The sequence below is a fragment of the Miscanthus floridulus genome, chromosome 11 (genome assembly GCF_019320115.1).
Source record: "Miscanthus floridulus cultivar M001 chromosome 11, ASM1932011v1, whole genome shotgun sequence".
Lineage (NCBI taxonomy): Eukaryota > Viridiplantae > Streptophyta > Magnoliopsida > Poales > Poaceae > Miscanthus > Miscanthus floridulus.
Genome location: NC_089590.1, coordinates 56,355,786 through 56,372,507, shown reverse-complemented (window position 1 = coordinate 56,372,507; position 16,722 = coordinate 56,355,786). Strand labels below are relative to the sequence as shown.

General features: G+C 48.3%; 1 protein-coding gene and 1 long non-coding RNA gene across 4 annotated transcripts; both read left to right on the top strand.

Annotated features, from left to right (window-relative positions):
- Positions 1–1,523: 1,523 nt before the first annotated feature.
- LOC136494579 (uncharacterized) lies at positions 1,524–5,225 on the top strand. 3 transcript variants are annotated; one of them, XR_010768630.1, is made up of 6 exons: positions 1,524–1,965; positions 2,644–2,724; positions 3,378–3,486; positions 4,247–4,318; positions 4,869–4,946; positions 5,095–5,225. It is a non-coding gene; the product is annotated as an uncharacterized lncRNA (long non-coding RNA). The 3 variants fall into 3 exon arrangements; XR_010768629.1 differs by having other exon boundaries at positions 4,869–5,171; XR_010768631.1 differs by having other exon boundaries at positions 4,247–4,471; positions 4,869–5,171.
- A 9,014-nt stretch (positions 5,226–14,239) lies between these two features.
- LOC136494339 (protein JINGUBANG-like) lies at positions 14,240–16,200 on the top strand. The gene has a single exon (XM_066490505.1). The coding sequence runs from the start codon at positions 14,609–14,611 to the stop codon at positions 16,013–16,015; it is 1,407 nt and encodes a 468-aa protein (XP_066346602.1). The 5' UTR covers positions 14,240–14,608; the 3' UTR covers positions 16,016–16,200.
- Positions 16,201–16,722: the final 522 nt, after the last annotated feature.

Here is a 16,722-nt window from a genome sequence, read left to right as displayed (position 1 = left end):
TAAAAAAATTTAAAACACTCTTTGCCGAGTGCCTTATGCCTGGCACTCGGCAAAGACACCCTTTGCCGAGTACCATACCCCGGCACTCGGCAAAGTTTTTTTGTTTTTGGCCTCCAATTTTTTTGTGCAGCCCTTTTAAAGCACCAGGAACTCCTAGTTACAATTTGGGGATTTTTTGTGGCTTTTTGATATATTTAGTTGTTTTATTTCGTTTACTTGAATTTTTTCGAAAAATAGAAATTTGAACTGCACGTGGTACGAATAATGGAGTTTAATGATTGAAAAATTGATAGTCATGTTAGTGAGTGTTGTGAGAGGCCGTATCCAGGAACAAACCTGAAATTTCGGACATCTTGTTCACCAAACATGTCCGTGAAATTGCGTGTAAAGTGTTTTTAAATTATATAAAAAGCAAACGAAGTCCGAAAATCATGAAACTTGTTGAGATGTCGTGATATCATATGTGGAGGCTATGATAAAAATTTCAGAAGATTTCATGCACGTTGTCACGTACGATGCTTACAAACCAGGATATCTCTACATGTGATATCAGATCTCACATGTAGAGATGTCCTGCTTTGTAAGCATCGTACATGATAACGTGCACGAATTTTTTTGAAATTTTTATCATAACCTCCATATATGATATCACGACATCTCAACAAGTTTCATGATTTTCGGACTTCGTTTGCTTTTTATAGAATTTGAAAATACTTCGCACGCAAGTTCACGGTCATGTTTCGTGAACAAGATATCCGAAATTTTGGGTCCGTTTCTGGATACGGCCTCACACTATACTCAGTAACATGACTATCATTTTTTGAATTATTAAATTCCATTATTCATACCACATGCAGTTCAAATTTATATTTTTCAAAAAAATTCAAGTAAATAAAATAAAGTAACTAAATATATCAAAAAGCCATAAAAAATCACCAAATTCTAACTAGGAGTTCCTGGTGCTTTAAAAGGGCTGCACAAAAAATTTTGAGGCCAAAAACAAAAAAAATAAAAAAACTTTGGCGAGTGCCGGGGCATGACACTCGGCAAAAGGGGTCTTTGCCGAGTGCCACGGATAAGGCACTCGGCAAAGAGGGTTTTAATTTTTTTTTAAATTTCCTCTTTGCCGAGTGCCTCCACGGGGCACTCGGCAAAGACATTTTTTTAAAAAAAATAAATCTTTGCCGAGTGCCGTACCAGGAGCACTCGGCAAAGTATTTTTAAAAAAAAAAAGACATTTTTTTTAAAAACATCTTTGTCGAGTGTCATGCCAGGGGCACTCGGCAAAGTATTTTTCAAAAAAAAAGATTTGCCGAGTGCCAAATCTAGGACACTCGATAAAAAAATTAAAAAAAAAATTAAATCTTTACCGAGTGCCAGATCTGAGACACTCAACAAAGATTTTTTAAAAAAAAAAATAAATCTTTGCCGAGTGCCTCCTGATCCGGCACTCGGCAGAGAGCCGGTTCTGTGACTTAAGCAACTTCGGCCGACCGGGCAGTCAAACAGACAGCCAGCCAGCCCAAGCGCCCACGCCCACGCCCCCGCGCCGCGCGCCGCGCCCACGCCGCCACCGCCCGCGCGCCCGAGCCGCCCGCGCTGCCCGACCGAGCGCTGCTTTGACCGAGCGGGGGAAAAAGGCCCTATGGAGGAGGGCGCCGCCGCCGCCGGCTAGGGGCCGCAGCCGGCGTGTCTGCCGCCGGATCCACGAATCCACGACTGGACGGCCCCCCTGCCATCCTCGGCCGGCGTCCTTCACGAGGGGGAGGCGCCGCCGCCCGCCTGGTCCAGCGTGCGCGACCGGGGTTGGTCCGGCGCGGCAACAGGCGGCCCCTCCCGCGCCCATCCTGGCCTTTGCAGCGGCCATCGTGGCCTTTCCAGCGGCGCGGAGGAGGAGCCCGGCGCGGCCGACCTTTCCAGCGACACGGAGGGGCAGCCCGGCGCGGATGGCGCCTCCAGCTGCTCGTAAGGTTCTCCATTCATTATGTAAAAAGCAGTGCACATCAAATAGAAGCTCGTAGATTTACATTTCTGTACGATTCACAGTTCACCTGATATCTTGATGTAGATGATTTTCTAAAATTTGCATCGGGCCATTACGAAACTATGTTTGTGGAGTTAGTACGGCATGTCTGTGACCATGTTGTTCTAGACAAGTTTATCTATTTCTCAGAAAACTGCATGACGGACAACTGTTGCCTATTATTTCAGAAAAAATGCATGCCGTTGCAGTTCTGAAAATGCTGCTGACAATTGAGTGTGCAGGAGTGCTTACCAGTGTTTGTAAAACTCTAGCATGGTGAATTTTACTTGCTGTTTTCTTTTTAGTAATATTCCTGTTAGTTAGCTAAGAATTTTACCATGTCTGTTGCTGCCATGAAGTGTTACTTGCTATTTTACCTTTCCAGACAATAAAGTTATGTTACTTAGCATGGTGAATTTTACATGGTCCTATTTCTTGCAGTTATGGCTACCTAGATAAAATGTGAACTATTTTCTCTCAAATGAACTTGATTTCAGAACTGTAGCTATTGTTCTCTGAACGTGATTTTAGAACACACGATGCCTGCCTGCAGCCAGCAGCCTCGACGATCACGTACTGATCGATGAACTTGTGTGTATGTATGTGATACCGACCAACAGTCCAACACCAGGTGGAGGCGAACATAGGCACCGGTCAGCCAGGCACAACCGTGGCTTCCCCGGCTTCCTCTTGTACTCTTGGTACGTACAAGCTCTTTAATCTCTCCTCTGAAGTGTTAGACTTTCTGAGAAAGCATCCTTTGATAATTGATAGCGCAAACTTTTTTCGACAGAAAAGAGAATAATAGTTCTACAGAAATGTGGGCATTCGAAATCCAAAGATATATTAATCTGAATATCACACTTTAAATGGATAGAAAAGAAAGATAGTTCACTCAAAATTCTTACTCATAATTTTTAACTTTACTGGTTTTTTTTAGTTGTATGCTTTTATCCGTGACTATGATAGCTTTAGGGGGATGTTCCTGTACAGTTCGTGGTAGAATTAGTATCCTATGTTGTCATAGTCAGAAAGGCCCCCATCAAATAAATTGTGCAAATGCATAACTACATAGTTTTCAAGACAATAATTATCGCAATAATGGCGCAATTGATGCCACAATAGGGAGAGCTGGTCAGGTCAGCGTGCATCATGCAGGTTATTGAAGGCCAGTATTCATCGGCAATCTTGATTTGTTGGTAGATCGATCAAGCACATATAGCTAATTAGGTAGCATATATAGTCAGCCAAGAGAAGAGATAAAAATTTGGCACTGCTTATGATAATTCAGATTATATCTTTTGCTCTTTCTATTTGTATACATGATTTCCTTATGACCACTTAATTTTTGCAGTAAAAGGATGATAGGTTCTATTCTAAAGCAGCAGGCACCTGACAACCATAGAGCTGTGTCCGTAGCGGTGGCAAGCTCCTGCAAGTGCCAAAAATCAAGCTACTATTGAGTAAGTTCTTCAATATGATGTACATAATATTCTGAACTTGACTGAATTTTTTATACCCAAATGTCTGACCAGCTGCACTTATCTTCAGTGGCCATTTATAATGGTTTTGCAGAATGTCAAGAACATGCCTTACTCAATGTAGTCACCTATAGTATGATAACAGTTGCACTTATCTTCAGCTGCAAGTACCTATAGTATGATAATTGTTCTAAAAAATATTGTCTGATCATAAAAAATTAAATATTAGTGAACTGATAGTAAATTCAGACCACTCACTCTTAAAATTATCTTGCAAAAGCAATGATATTTAAGATAGTAGCTGTAATCTGGAGACTACAACACAGAAAAATTAAGAATACACCTTCCATGCAAACTTCTGTACAAAAGAAGGAACTCTATGTTACTTGCTTGCTACCAATAGTGCTAGGGACATTCTGATTCAGATTATCATCGGGTTCTAATTATTGGCCTGAGCCAGATTGGTTTTTTGGTGCCAAATTTGACAGAGAGGGACATAAATATGGTAACATATACCTGATTACTAACTGGCGAGCCAATATATGTTCTATTCCAGAAAACATCTCTTCTCTAGAATTGAGATCTCTTGGTCCAATTATTATTATTAATCCAGTAAACATGCATCTTTAGAAAGATCTATATAAATATTTGTGTACTTTACTCACTGTTTCTATTATATAAAAAAATCATCAGTTCAGTTAGTTTCTTCTTATTTCACTAACTTTATATGTGTATATATCAGGTGCTTTCTTGACCACTCTGAATACGCAACTAGGCTATCAAAGATTGCTAAAGAAAATATCTTGGTTGGCAGGTAAACTTTCTTTTTTCTCGCAAAAAAATCACACAATGTTTGTCCTTCTAGTGCCAATGCAGGCCGTGGGTTTCACATATTGAAGAACCTTGAAATCTTGCATATTCTACTGCCAGCTTTGTGTGCAGCAGTGGTTCTGACCACAAGTTGCAGGTTGAAATTTAAGCATACTTTTTGATAAATGAGCACCCTAGAACTTTCTCAATCATGATTTATGCCCCTCTTTTGGCAAAAAACAAAAGATCACGTACTATTTACTGACACAGTGTATCACTTTGACACTTTCAATTGCATTTAGATTGTAATTGAATTTTTATTCAGGATAAATCTCTTGTGTGAGTTGACACAGAGCAAGAACTATTGTTCTGTACATGCGAATTTGTGTAGGATACAATCCAAATGGAACCAGTTTATATATCAATTGTATTTCATTTTGTATTACTTTTCTGTATAGAGTGGCCTTCTATGTTAGAAAGGCCACATTTTGGATTGCATACCAAATTGTTATTTTCTATATCGAGTAAGGTAGGTCTTATTTCTTGCATTTCAGGTATGATTGAGCATGTTGGCTGAGACCTGGTGCCTTAAATATCTTAGGATGCGCTGCTGCTTCACTCTCTATGTCTAAGTAAGTTTGGTTGATTGATGGTGCAAGAGAGCTGCTGCATACTGCCCTTCTTTCTAAACATTGCCAGCTGCAAACCTTATTGCTTATTACAGTATTCTCTGTTGTTGGCACTTTTAAATTTGTACTTTGGTTTATAATGGTTTTGCAGGATCTCAAGAACAACCCTCATACTCAATGTAGTCACAGCTTATGTAGTGTTAAAAATCTTCTATGTTGCTGCTCATGTATTTGTCATGATGGAATGTAAAAAAAAAATTACATTTTTCCAGCTTTGCCGAGTGCTGTGACCATGGCACTCGGCAAAGAATTTTTTTTTAAAAAAAAAAAATCAAACTTTGCCGAGTGCCGGCCAGAGGGCACTTGGCAAAGAATTTTTTTAAAAAAAAAATCCAAACTTTGCCGAGTGCCGGGTTGTCTGAAGAGTTGGCACTCGGCAAAGAAATTTTGTAAAAAAAATAAAAAAATCTTTGCCGAGTGCCTGCAGGGTTGGCACTCGGCAAAGAATTTTTTTTTAAAAAAAATTTTGCCGAGTGCCTAAAGGGTTGGCACTCGGCAAAGATTTTTTTAAAAAAAATAAAAAATCTTTGCCGAGCGCCTGCAGGGTTGGCACTCGGCAAAGAAATTTTTTTTAAAAAAAATAAAAAATCTTTGCCGAGTGTCTGTAGGGTTGGCACTCGGCAAAGAAATTTTTAAAATAAAAATAAAAAAATCTTTGCCGAGTGCCTGCAGGGTTGGCACTCGGCAAAGCCACCGTCAACGGGGCTGGCGCCGTGACGGTCGCTTTTCTTTGCCGAGTGTCCCCGGGGCACTCGGCAAAGCCTTTGCCGAGTGTCCGATAAAAGACACTCGGCAAAGAAGGCTTTGCCGGTCAATTTTTTATCGTGTGTTCTTTGCCGAGTGCCGCACTCGGCAAAGGCTTTGCCGAGTGCCTCAGGCACTCGGTAAAGAACCTGAATCCAGTTGTGCATGAACGTCGCGCTTCGCCGCGTCGTCCGTAGAGGTTGCGCGCTCGTTACGTGTGGGTGTACGTGGCAGGTCAGTTGTTTGTCTGGGTTAGTGCTGGAATAAATTTGGATTATTGCAACGTGCTTATTGGGTATGCTTGCTTGACAAATTTTAGAAAATAAAATGAAGCTAAGTTTTAACACATGAAGGTCATCATGATGATATTAACACTGCTGAAGGAACTTACTCCGTAGGTGTAAAAGGGCGAAATTGGTGGCTTACCTGAACATTAAAAAAAATAAAAGTAATTTGGTATATAATGTTCACGAAAGTTTTTACATAGACAACCATCCTATGACAATGTGAAATGGAGGGAGAGACAGAGACTGCAGGACACACATACTCATACTCTACGTAGCTAACTGATATACGGCCAATAAAAACAGGCATTGACCAGGGCTTCAGCTTCCGGGACGCGACGTCCATCACAGATTCACAGTGCCATACATTGCTCAAAAAAAAAAGATTCACAGTGCCATGCTGTCATGTGCACAAGGGGGCCCATGGTCACTCAGGACTCGGGGGCGCATGGGTATGCGTAGGGCCAATATTGGACGGCGGTGGAGGCCCATCGTCTTGCTTTGCACCGACCAGCGTCTCCGGGCCGCTCGTCCCGGCCCGCTTTTGTGCTGCGCGCGGAAAAGGCGCTGCCATGGCCTCGCAATTGCGGGGAAAACGACGGGCGCAACGCAGCAAAGAAGATGCCCCCGTGCGCGCGGCACCTCATTCTGCTCACTCTGGAGACATCGACCTCTTCTTGCTTTGCATTGCATACCATCAGTCCATCATCACGTCTAGTACGCTCGTCCTCGATCGTCTGGTGATTCATCGTCTATCGTCGCTCGCCACGTCGCGTCGCGCCTCATGCATGCCGTGCGGTACGGTGACAAGCAGCAGGTCATCACAGCTGCTACGGTATGGGCGACTGGCAATGGCATGCCACGCTGACGATGGATGGAGGCGCCTTCTCGCTCGCCGTCGCTGCCGGCGTCAATTTCTCTTTGGAAACTCAGCAGCCACACAGACATGAAAGGCAACCACCACCTTGAACTCGCCCTAGATATGGTAGGGGACGAAGAAAGCACGGGCAATTGAGAACGACTGCGTCGAGCAGTTGAGAACCACGCCGCTAGCTTTTCCCATGCGTTTCAGGGTCCATCGTCGTCTTTTGGGAGACGACAGCCAGCGAGACCAGCAGTGCCAAACGCTCCTCCCGATCGATCTCATCGTTCTCGCCATTGACACCAACCGATCGATTCCTTGTAAAAGATCAGCGGCCAGGCAGGGACGCACGCACGAGCACGGCATATGGCGCGAGAAAAGCGACGCAGCGTGTACGGTCTCTCGGGGCCATTTCGGGCCGGGCATCGTCCTACGAGCGAGGTCGGGGCAGGTGTATGTTGTCTGCTGTGCCGCTGTGGCCTACCTGAGCACAAAGCAAAGCAAGCATGTCTGCATGTGCGTGATGGGCCTGGCCCGGTCGCCGTCCTCCCGGCAGTGCAGCCCCACTCGGTCGATCAATCGAAGCTAGCACCACCACCGGCCAGCAATTGAGCCTTTCCCTACTTTCTTCTTGTTGGTTGGTTCATCGTACTACAGGTTTCCTTCGGGTCCCTGCTTGATGATGCGGCCCTTGACCTACCGCCTGCGAGGCCGCCACCTGGACGCTGGACGCACCGAAAGCATCTGTGATATGATGGTCGCCGCCGGCGAAGGCAACAAAATCACACCGAACGCGATGATGTCGACGTCCATTGGATTGTAGTACGAGAAAATCAAAACCGATCGACCGCATTTTGAGTTTGAGACTCGCTTTATATATGTTTTTTTATGCATGATTCTCGTGGTACTAGCTAGCAGCTGCAGTTAGTATTTGAAAATATGCGTGGCGCGTGCATAGGTCGCCTTCTCGCGCACACATTCGAGGAATGTCACCTTCGATTGGACCTGTTGTTCTGCTTTACTTTGGTTTTTGTGCATCGGTGTCTGCTATGTGTATACATCACTGATGAAGATGAGTGCAAGCAAGGAAGCTTTGAGATGAAGCAAAGCACTGCGTGCTTCTCTGGCGCTGCCATCGCCCCAGCGTCAACGTGTATATACCGAGCTGTTTGGTTCCGTCTTCTGTATCGCAAACGCAAATGATTTAAACCTGCAGTCGTTACCAGCGGGAAACACAATTGAACTAATTTTATTTACGTTTACGTGACTGTTGCGCCAACCAAACAGCTCCTACATGTCTCTCGCCGTCGACCACGCACGTCGCTATTGCTGGCGTTGGCTATGAATCAGGCTAGAGCCAACCGACCGGCCGGCCAGCCGACGATGGATGTACGCCGTGCGCGGCCGGTGTTCTGATTTAGTCCGCGCCTACGGAGCGCGCGCGCGCGTCTCACAGTCACAGATGCGGCGTGACACCGATGTTAGTGCCACTTGCCGTCAGGCCGCCTAACGTTGCGATCAGCCGCGTGCGTGGCACGGCTTTCCGCTATAGGCCAGTCAAACACCGGCCCTGTTTGGATCCATGGGTTAGAGCTAGTTTGGGTTAGTTGGAGCTCAACTAGCCCTAAAGTAGCTAAACAGGAGGGCTAGAGTGGGTTATTTGCAACTAGCCCACCCTAAAAAAACTATCCCTCCAAAGAGGTGATTATTTGGGCTAGTTGGGCCTATTTGAGGTGGGGTCCACTGTTTTCTCTCTACTTTCACCCGCACCAATGATTTGGAAAGCACATTTATTTTTATTTTAACCCTTGTATTCAAACATCTCTTAGGCTAGAGTTAGTTCAGGGCTAGTCCTGAGCTAGAAACTAACTCTAACCTCTAGTTGTGCTAGAGTATCCAAAAAGGGCCACCGTGCGATGCAAACGACGTGTATGAAAGCGGTGTACTCCTACATCTACATGGGCGCGTAGTAGGGCGTCGTCACCAGAGCATATGAGCGACGGGTGGGGGCGTGCCCGGCCGGCCGTCACTTTCCGCTGCATGGTCCGTTTTACCTGCTCCTTTTTACGGCTGCGGCAGCTTCTGCGACCAGACAGACACCAGCGTCGATCGTGGAGCTGGAGGCCCTGCCATCCGGGCATCCCCGTCCCTCGCTTTCGCCTCGTCCGTTCTAACTTGCTGCTGGGAGCATGTGACGTACGTACTCCGTAGCCGGGACGGACGGATGGCCAGACGACACCTCACTGGCCGAGTGACCGACCTCCCGCCGGAGCCGGTGGACGGTCGACGGAAACCTAGAAGTATATACGCGCGTCCGAAGCAGCGATCGATGCTCTCACGTGTTCGGGCCCGCCCGCCCGATGCGATGGATCTCTCAATTCCAGACAACCAAACGCACCCTCCAATCATGATCCGCACCGGGGCGCTTTACAGTACAGCCAACCGCAGGGGCAGGGCGCAGCAGGCACGACACGATCGATGCAGCAAACACGGCATACGACGGGAGAAAGCGACGCGTTCCTCGGGTCCAATTCGGGCGTAGGAGTATGTCGCCCAGCGAGGCGAGGCGAGGCCAGGTGCTCTCTGCTGCGTTGGGCGGGGCCGGCCTCCTACTGCTAGTAGGTGGCGGTGCTACCTGATCCTGATCGATGAGCACGGGCAGGTGCGGCGGGGCGGGCTGCATGCACAGGGTTTTTAGGTTCCTCGCTATAGCCTGTTCGGTTGGCTGGTTCGTATCGTTGCTGGTTTGTGAAGAAGTACTGCTGGCTGATTTGTGTGAGAGAAAAATACTGTTCCGGCTGAAAATTTACGATCATTTACGACAAGCCACAGCCAAACGAACATGCTGACTATGCAGTCCTTGACCTAGTACTGCCTGCATGCTGCGTTCGCCACCTGGACAGCATATATCCCTCTGATCTACAGTGACGGACCGGCCGGACCCAACACGATGATATCGACAGCCATCAGGAGCTAGGGACCGTACGAGGAGGCCACATTTTCTGACCTTTTTTTTCTCTTTCAATGATTCCTATTATGTACGTATTTGTACACAAACTTGGTGCAATTATTTGGGCAATTGTTCCCCGCGTACACCAAAACCTGCATCGAAGACGAAGGGTTCTCGGTACAGCAGAGCAACGCCCTCGACTTGCCCTACCACTCGACAATACCGATCGCCCTTTTGCTGGACCACGGTACAGCAGAGCTTGCTGTGAGAGATCGATGTGGAGGACCACGGTGCTTTCGCGCTGGTACCCAAGACAGACTAGAGCGCGAGCAACAAAGCTTTCGAGAGAAAGAAAGCGCCCCTCCGGCCTCCGGGCTTTCCAGGTCTCTGCGTCACTGCGGCGTGCTTGTGCTTCCCTGGCTCAGCAGACCCAACATGCATCAAGGCTGGCGGCTTACGTCACGCTCGCGCGATTCATAATGCTCAAACCCCTTTCAGTCAGAAACACCACTTGTATAACGATCAGGCCGTGCTACATACCAGGAGTGTATACATATTTCAACGCCGATCGATCGAGCACGTCGCCGTCGTTACGACGGTTTTATTGCTGACCGAGGCAATATACATGGTGTATCTGCAGATGTCGCTCGAAACCGATGTTAGCATACAAGAGTGGCCACTTGCTCCACGCCGCTGCGACCTGCTCCACGTACACGTACGCACGCCAGTGCATCTTCAACTGATGCGCCTGCGTGCATTGCTGAACGCGCGCGACCGATCAGTATCAGAATGGTAAGTTGCTAATCCGTGTTTGCTAACAAACATTTGCTCTGAACCTCTTGTGTGTAGTAGATTTCTTATCAAGGTTTTGCAACGGTGGTTTACAAGAAGGAAATACAGATGTCTGTTTGGGGAAGATTTATGGGGGAGGGAAGGTACCTAAGCAGCAAGGATACCATGAGCTCTATTCCTTTGCCGAGAATAAGAGATTGGTTTTTCTCAAGGAGCAAAGAATACTACTAAATCCGTTCTAAATTATAGTTTGTTTGACTTTTTTTATCCCATGTTTGACCACTCGTCTTATTCAAAAATTTGCGCTAAATGTCACTTCTTTTGCTGTAGCTTGCTTTATTAACAAAAGTTCTTCAAGAATGACTTAAATTTGACTATGTTTGCATAAATTTTTTAAATAAGACGAGCGGTTAAACTTGGGGTAAAAAAAAGTCAAATAAATTATAATTTGGAACGGAGAGAGTACACCTTTACATAACTTGTTCCGCTTACCTCTTTCGGTACAAGTTTTTGATCAAATTGAAAGACTTCTCTTGGTTTGCATCGTTATTCTTGGGCAAAGGCATATAAATATTTTATTGGGCATTTAACGGTACACCATGCCTTCAACTAGATTTGGAAATGATTATGTCAACATAAGAATAAAGTTTTATTTTGGTTAATTCTAAAATATAGGCGCAGCATAAGTGACTTGTTGAAATTAGAATCTGTGATTACAGTGTTCGTACCTGTCTTAAATTAACAGAGCATCGGATGGTTTGTAGTGCTTGTGACTTTAGACACAATAAACGCTATAATCTTAGCCGACTCTCCACTACATATACACATCGCATTTGCATTTAAGCAAGTTGCCTACGCCCCCACCATATCGATTTTCGAATTTAAGCATAAACGCTTTGTCGTATCTCAACAACATTTCAATTTGAATACACACACAAGATTCTATCGGTCTTTCTCTCCGCGTCTCGCATCTCGCGACTCGAAGAGCCCCCCCCCCCCCCCCCCCCCCCCCCCCCCCCCCCCCCCCCCCCCCCCCCCCCCGCTGGTCCCCCTCCCTCCCCTCCGGTATATCGCCGGAGGCCGGAGGGAGTGGTGTCGCCACCATGGAATAATTTTCTCCAGTCTCTTCTTCGTTTTATTGTGGTTAGATCTGTCCACGATGAAGGACTATGGAGAATAAGTTTCAAATCAGTCTTCCTCATTCTTTGGTGGCAGAAAAAGAAGAAGGAAGACCCCAGAAAGAAGAAGATTCTCAACTCCGCCTACATGAATGCTGATCGTCGTTCGTTGGACATTTATTCTCACGCCTTTTGCCGAGTGTTTGCTTGTGCGGTCATCCATACTGCAGAGCGTCGTACATGTTTAGTTTTGAGATCTGGAGCTATTCACAGTGTGGATACAATTTAGAAGAAAATCAGTTTCTGGATATTTGTGTAATCTAGAGTGCTTGTAACGTATTGATGTACCCAGCTATTATCTAATATAATTCTTTTTTCATTGTAAAAAAAATTCAATTTGAATCCACACGAATAACAAGCTAGTAGCTCGCCCTGCTTGAGCCTTGCCAGAATTGATTGATTGACCGACTAATTTAGTTAAAAAAAATACAATTCTATTACCGTGTCACTTTTAATATCTTAGTTTAACCAATTATAAATAAAAGATTGTTAATATTTACGATATTAAATAAATACTATTAAATTAATTATGAAATATATTTTTATAATAAATTGATCTAGAGCCATAAATATAAATATTATTCACTGGAAATCTAGTGGAACTCAAAAACTATGGGTTCTTTCGTTTTGCCCTCCCAGCGTCGTCCTTGCTCGATGGCCTGTGGACGAGCGGCGGGCAGGTTGTGGATCCGCAGGCCCCGGCGCCCAGGCTGCGGACGTGCTGCCGCCTGCCGGCGACGCTCCATTCTCCCGACGGGTGGCGGCGCTAATTGGCGAAATCCAGTTGTCAGGATGCCAAATTGGAGAAGCCTAATCTTTGAACTGGCAAATCGGCAATACATTGGGCTTTGAAAAGCAAGTTCATTTAAAAAAAATGAAAAAGAAAGTAGCGTGTGACATAGGAAGTATAGGCCAGGGGGATATACATAGATAACACACATTCTTTGCCGCTTCTCCACTCAAACGACATGGCTAGCGCCATGATATTCCTTGCAGCCTCGCAGCGCCATTCCAGGCCGGCCGGCTTGCTTGACAAGTTGACTAATTTATTTGCAAACACCGAACATTTTGAGATCCAAGCTGAATGCATAGGCTAACACTAAACCTAACAAGTAACTGTATTCTAGGGCGGCTACAGAGCTGGCGGGGGACCAAGAGCAACAGGGCGCAAAGCAGCTAGCACTCAGGCCTGCCCAAATAAAAACCTGTTAAATTTGCTTGCCTAGAGCAAATTTAACAGGTTTTCTGAGACGTGCTCTTATCGTATAGTAGTTGGGGAACACGCAGAGATTGGGCCATGATCCTCACATCTGCCTTTTCTGAGACGTGCTGGGAGAGAGCTAGCTACATCCTATTCACTCACTCACCATATTTTATCTGAGATTTGTCGCTGTCTTCTTCGCTTTTTCTCCATGTTGTTGGAGGCTAATCTTTCCCTAATCCAACGCTTTTGGGCAGAACGTGCTGGGATTGGATCATTCAAAGAAAGCCGTTTTTGGAACGTGTAAGTACTGTGTTATTGGTGGCACGCGTCCTATAGCTCTTTGTGGAACAGCTGAATGGGGGTGTCGTAATGCTTGTTTTACTCTCGTTTCAGGACACTAGCTAGTTTTTGCAGCAGGACGCAACACTACGCTGCAATCTTGTCTCTGTTCGGATCGTAAGCGCAAAGAGTTTGTACTAAATACTATTCTTTTTCCGAGAAAATTTGTCTCTAACCTCCACCATTTTTGGGGGCGTCGCTTTGCGAGATTTTATTCTCCAAATCTGTTGCTAGCTTTTATCTGAACATATGCTGGATCATAACGGTGCTTTTTATTTATTTATGGAACACTAGTTATTATTTAGTTTTGCACTTTCACGGCAAATATTTTACTACTGCTACATACTACTTGCGGCTATAATACCTTGCAAAGTGGGTGAACATTAGCTTAGTGCTTGTTCCATCATCCATAAACACATGACTGAACTGGCGTTGCATAGTATATAGCTGCTGACCAAATCCCATTGAGCTGTGCTTGCATGCGGATCAAAATTCAGAAATACTCTACTCCCAAAAAAGCCAAGATAGGTGCTGCCGAAAAAAGAAGGAAACACAAAGCAGAAATGTCTGGCCCATGCGTTACAATTGCGACTAGCTTTGCTAGCTAGGTAGACATGGACGGAGTACACATTTCAAGTACCGAGGATTTAGAGACTTTTCACCGTCTTAAGCGGGAGACACGGGACGGAAATTAAACCGCTGACTGGGAACATGATTGTTGATTGACATTTGAAATCTGAAATCAGTTACTGTTTCTGGCCACGGCAAAAGTTGCAAAGCCAACAATTTCACAGTGATCTTTGCTGTCACAACGCAGTAAATCGTTGCAAGATTCAAACCGACTGACTGTAAAAACTGATACTGCAATACTCTTCCTCGAGCCGACAGTGCACCAACACCTGGGTCAGCTTGATCGGGACCTGCAGGAAGCGACTCACATCACCGTCGCCGTCACCCGCTCCGGACACCCCGCCTCCAGCCTCCGACACCTTGTCCCGACCGCGTGCCGACGGGTCACATCAGGTCGATCTGGACCGTCCAAGGTTTCCGCACACACGTGCTGCCGCGGCCCGGGCCGTCGGATGCCCGGTCCCGCGGCACCCGCGCCTTGTACAAATAGACTCGCGTTGCCGTCGAGCGGCCGCGGCTGACCCGTCATTCACTCATTCTACTCGAGGTCTCGAGCTGTGCCAGCCGCGGCCAGAGTATAGTATACTACTAGCCCACAAAGTGGTAACCCGTCACGCTCCAAATGCAGCTTCTTCCGCGCCTCTGCATGGCCACCGGCACCGGCACCGGCGACGGAGACGGGAACGGCAACAGCAGCGGTAACAGCAGCAAGCTGGGCACCGCGGTGTCGTCGTCCACCTCGTCGACCGTCTCCACGTCCTCCGCTGCGGCGGCGGCCGTGTCGGAGGCGTCGTCATCCTCGACGTCCCTCCCTTCGCTCCCTTCGCTCTCTTCAGCGACGAGCGCCAGCCTCGCCGCGTCCTTCGCCCACGTCACCACGCTCCTCCCTCTGTCCGCGTCGTCGTCCGCTGCCGTCGTCGCGGCGGCGGCGGCGAGGGACTCCCTCCACGGCGGCCTCGTCGTCGTGGCGCGGCCGGCGTGCATGGCGCTCCACGACCTGTCGACGCTGGAGGCGACGTCCACCTCCGACGCCGCGGACGCCGCCGCGGACGCAGGCTCGGTCAAGTGCGTGGCGCACCTCCACGGCGGCTGCGCGGCGGCCTCCGCAGCCGTGACGGGCCACCAGGACGGGCGGCTGCGCCTGTGGCGGGTGTCCTCGCGCTCGCCGGGCAGGCTCCGCCTCGCCGCGGCGCTCCCCACGGTGTCCGATCGCCTCCGCCGGTTCCCCGTGCCGTCCAACCACGTGACCGTGCGGCGCCACCACCGCCGGCTCTGGATCGAGCACGCCGACGCCGTGTCGGGCGTCGCGGCGTCCGCGGACGGGCGCCTCCTCTTCTCCGTCTCCTGGGACAAGACGCTCAAGGTGTGGGCGCTGCCGTCGCTCCGGTGCCTGCAGTCGCTGCCGGCGCACGACGACGCCGTGAACGCCGTAGCCGTGGCGCCCGACGGCACCGTGTACACGGCCTCCGCCGACAAGCGCGTCCGCGTGTGGGCGCCCGGCCGCCCCGACAACAAGCCGCCGCCGTCGTCCCGGCGCGCGCGCGGCAAGAAGCACCACGTCTACCACCTGGTCGCCACGCTGTCCCGCCACACGGCGGCGGTGAACGCCCTGGCCGTCGGGTGCGCGGGCCAGGCGCTCTACTCGGGCGGCAACGACCGGTGCGTCCTGGTGTGGGAGCGGGAGGACAGCGCCAGCCACATGGTCGCGGTCGGGGCCCTCAGGGGCCACCGCAGGGCCGTTCTCTCCGTCGCGTGCGCGCCGGCCGGGCTGGTCGTCAGCGGGTCCGCGGACCAGACGGTGCGGGCCTGGCGCCGCGCCGCGGACGGTAGGGATTACGCCTGCGTCGCCGTGATCGACGGCCACGACACCGCCGTCAGGTCTGTCGCGGCGGCGCCTCTGCCGTCGATCCAGAAGCGGTCCCGCGCAGGCGGTGACGATGCGGACGGCGGCGAGGAGGAGTGGAGGGTGTGCAGCGCGAGCTTCGACGGCGAGGTGCGGGTGTGGTCGCTGCGTGTGTCGGGTTTGTAGTAGGTACGATTTGGCGCGATCTTTTGACGTAGGGCAGCAGTGTATTTTTTTTTCCCTTACCACACTGTCACTATACACCAGGTTTTGGTTTGGCTTTTGAATACGGCACGCCGTCGTATTGTACGTTTGTGTAGATACAGAAGAGAGTGTTGGGTGTCTAGCTACATTAATTTTTATGTTCTTGCAAATTTGTTGAGAAAATTCTACATTTTTTTCACCTGTGGTTTACCGTTTACTACCTTTCGTAATTTTTTTACCGCTTCTGATAATTGTTTATCGACAAAAGTGGGCAAGACAGCAGGAAAAACATCCCGGTTGCTTGTTTAGGTCGATGTTCCGCTGTCGATCGCTCCTTTTCAAAAGCAAAAGGGAAACAACTATCCGACTGCCATCTTAGTCAGTCAAAGGCAAACTAGCTGTGGCCTGTGGGGAGTGGGCACGCAAACGCGCTTGCTCGGCTGGTCACGATCGGCTGGGTGGTCAGTTTTTTTTTTTTTTTTAGCCGAAACAGTTTATCCTCGTAACTGCTACAGTGTTTTCACCTTTTAACCCCTGTTGCTACAGTGTTTTCTATCGCTGGGGAGCTGGATCATCTCGCCCTGCAGGTGAGGTGAAGTCGTTCTCACTCACGCTAGTGGTAGTGGCGTGGCTGATTGGGGTGGACGTGAGCATATCAGCTGACCATCTAGCGGCTATAGCCGTCTACT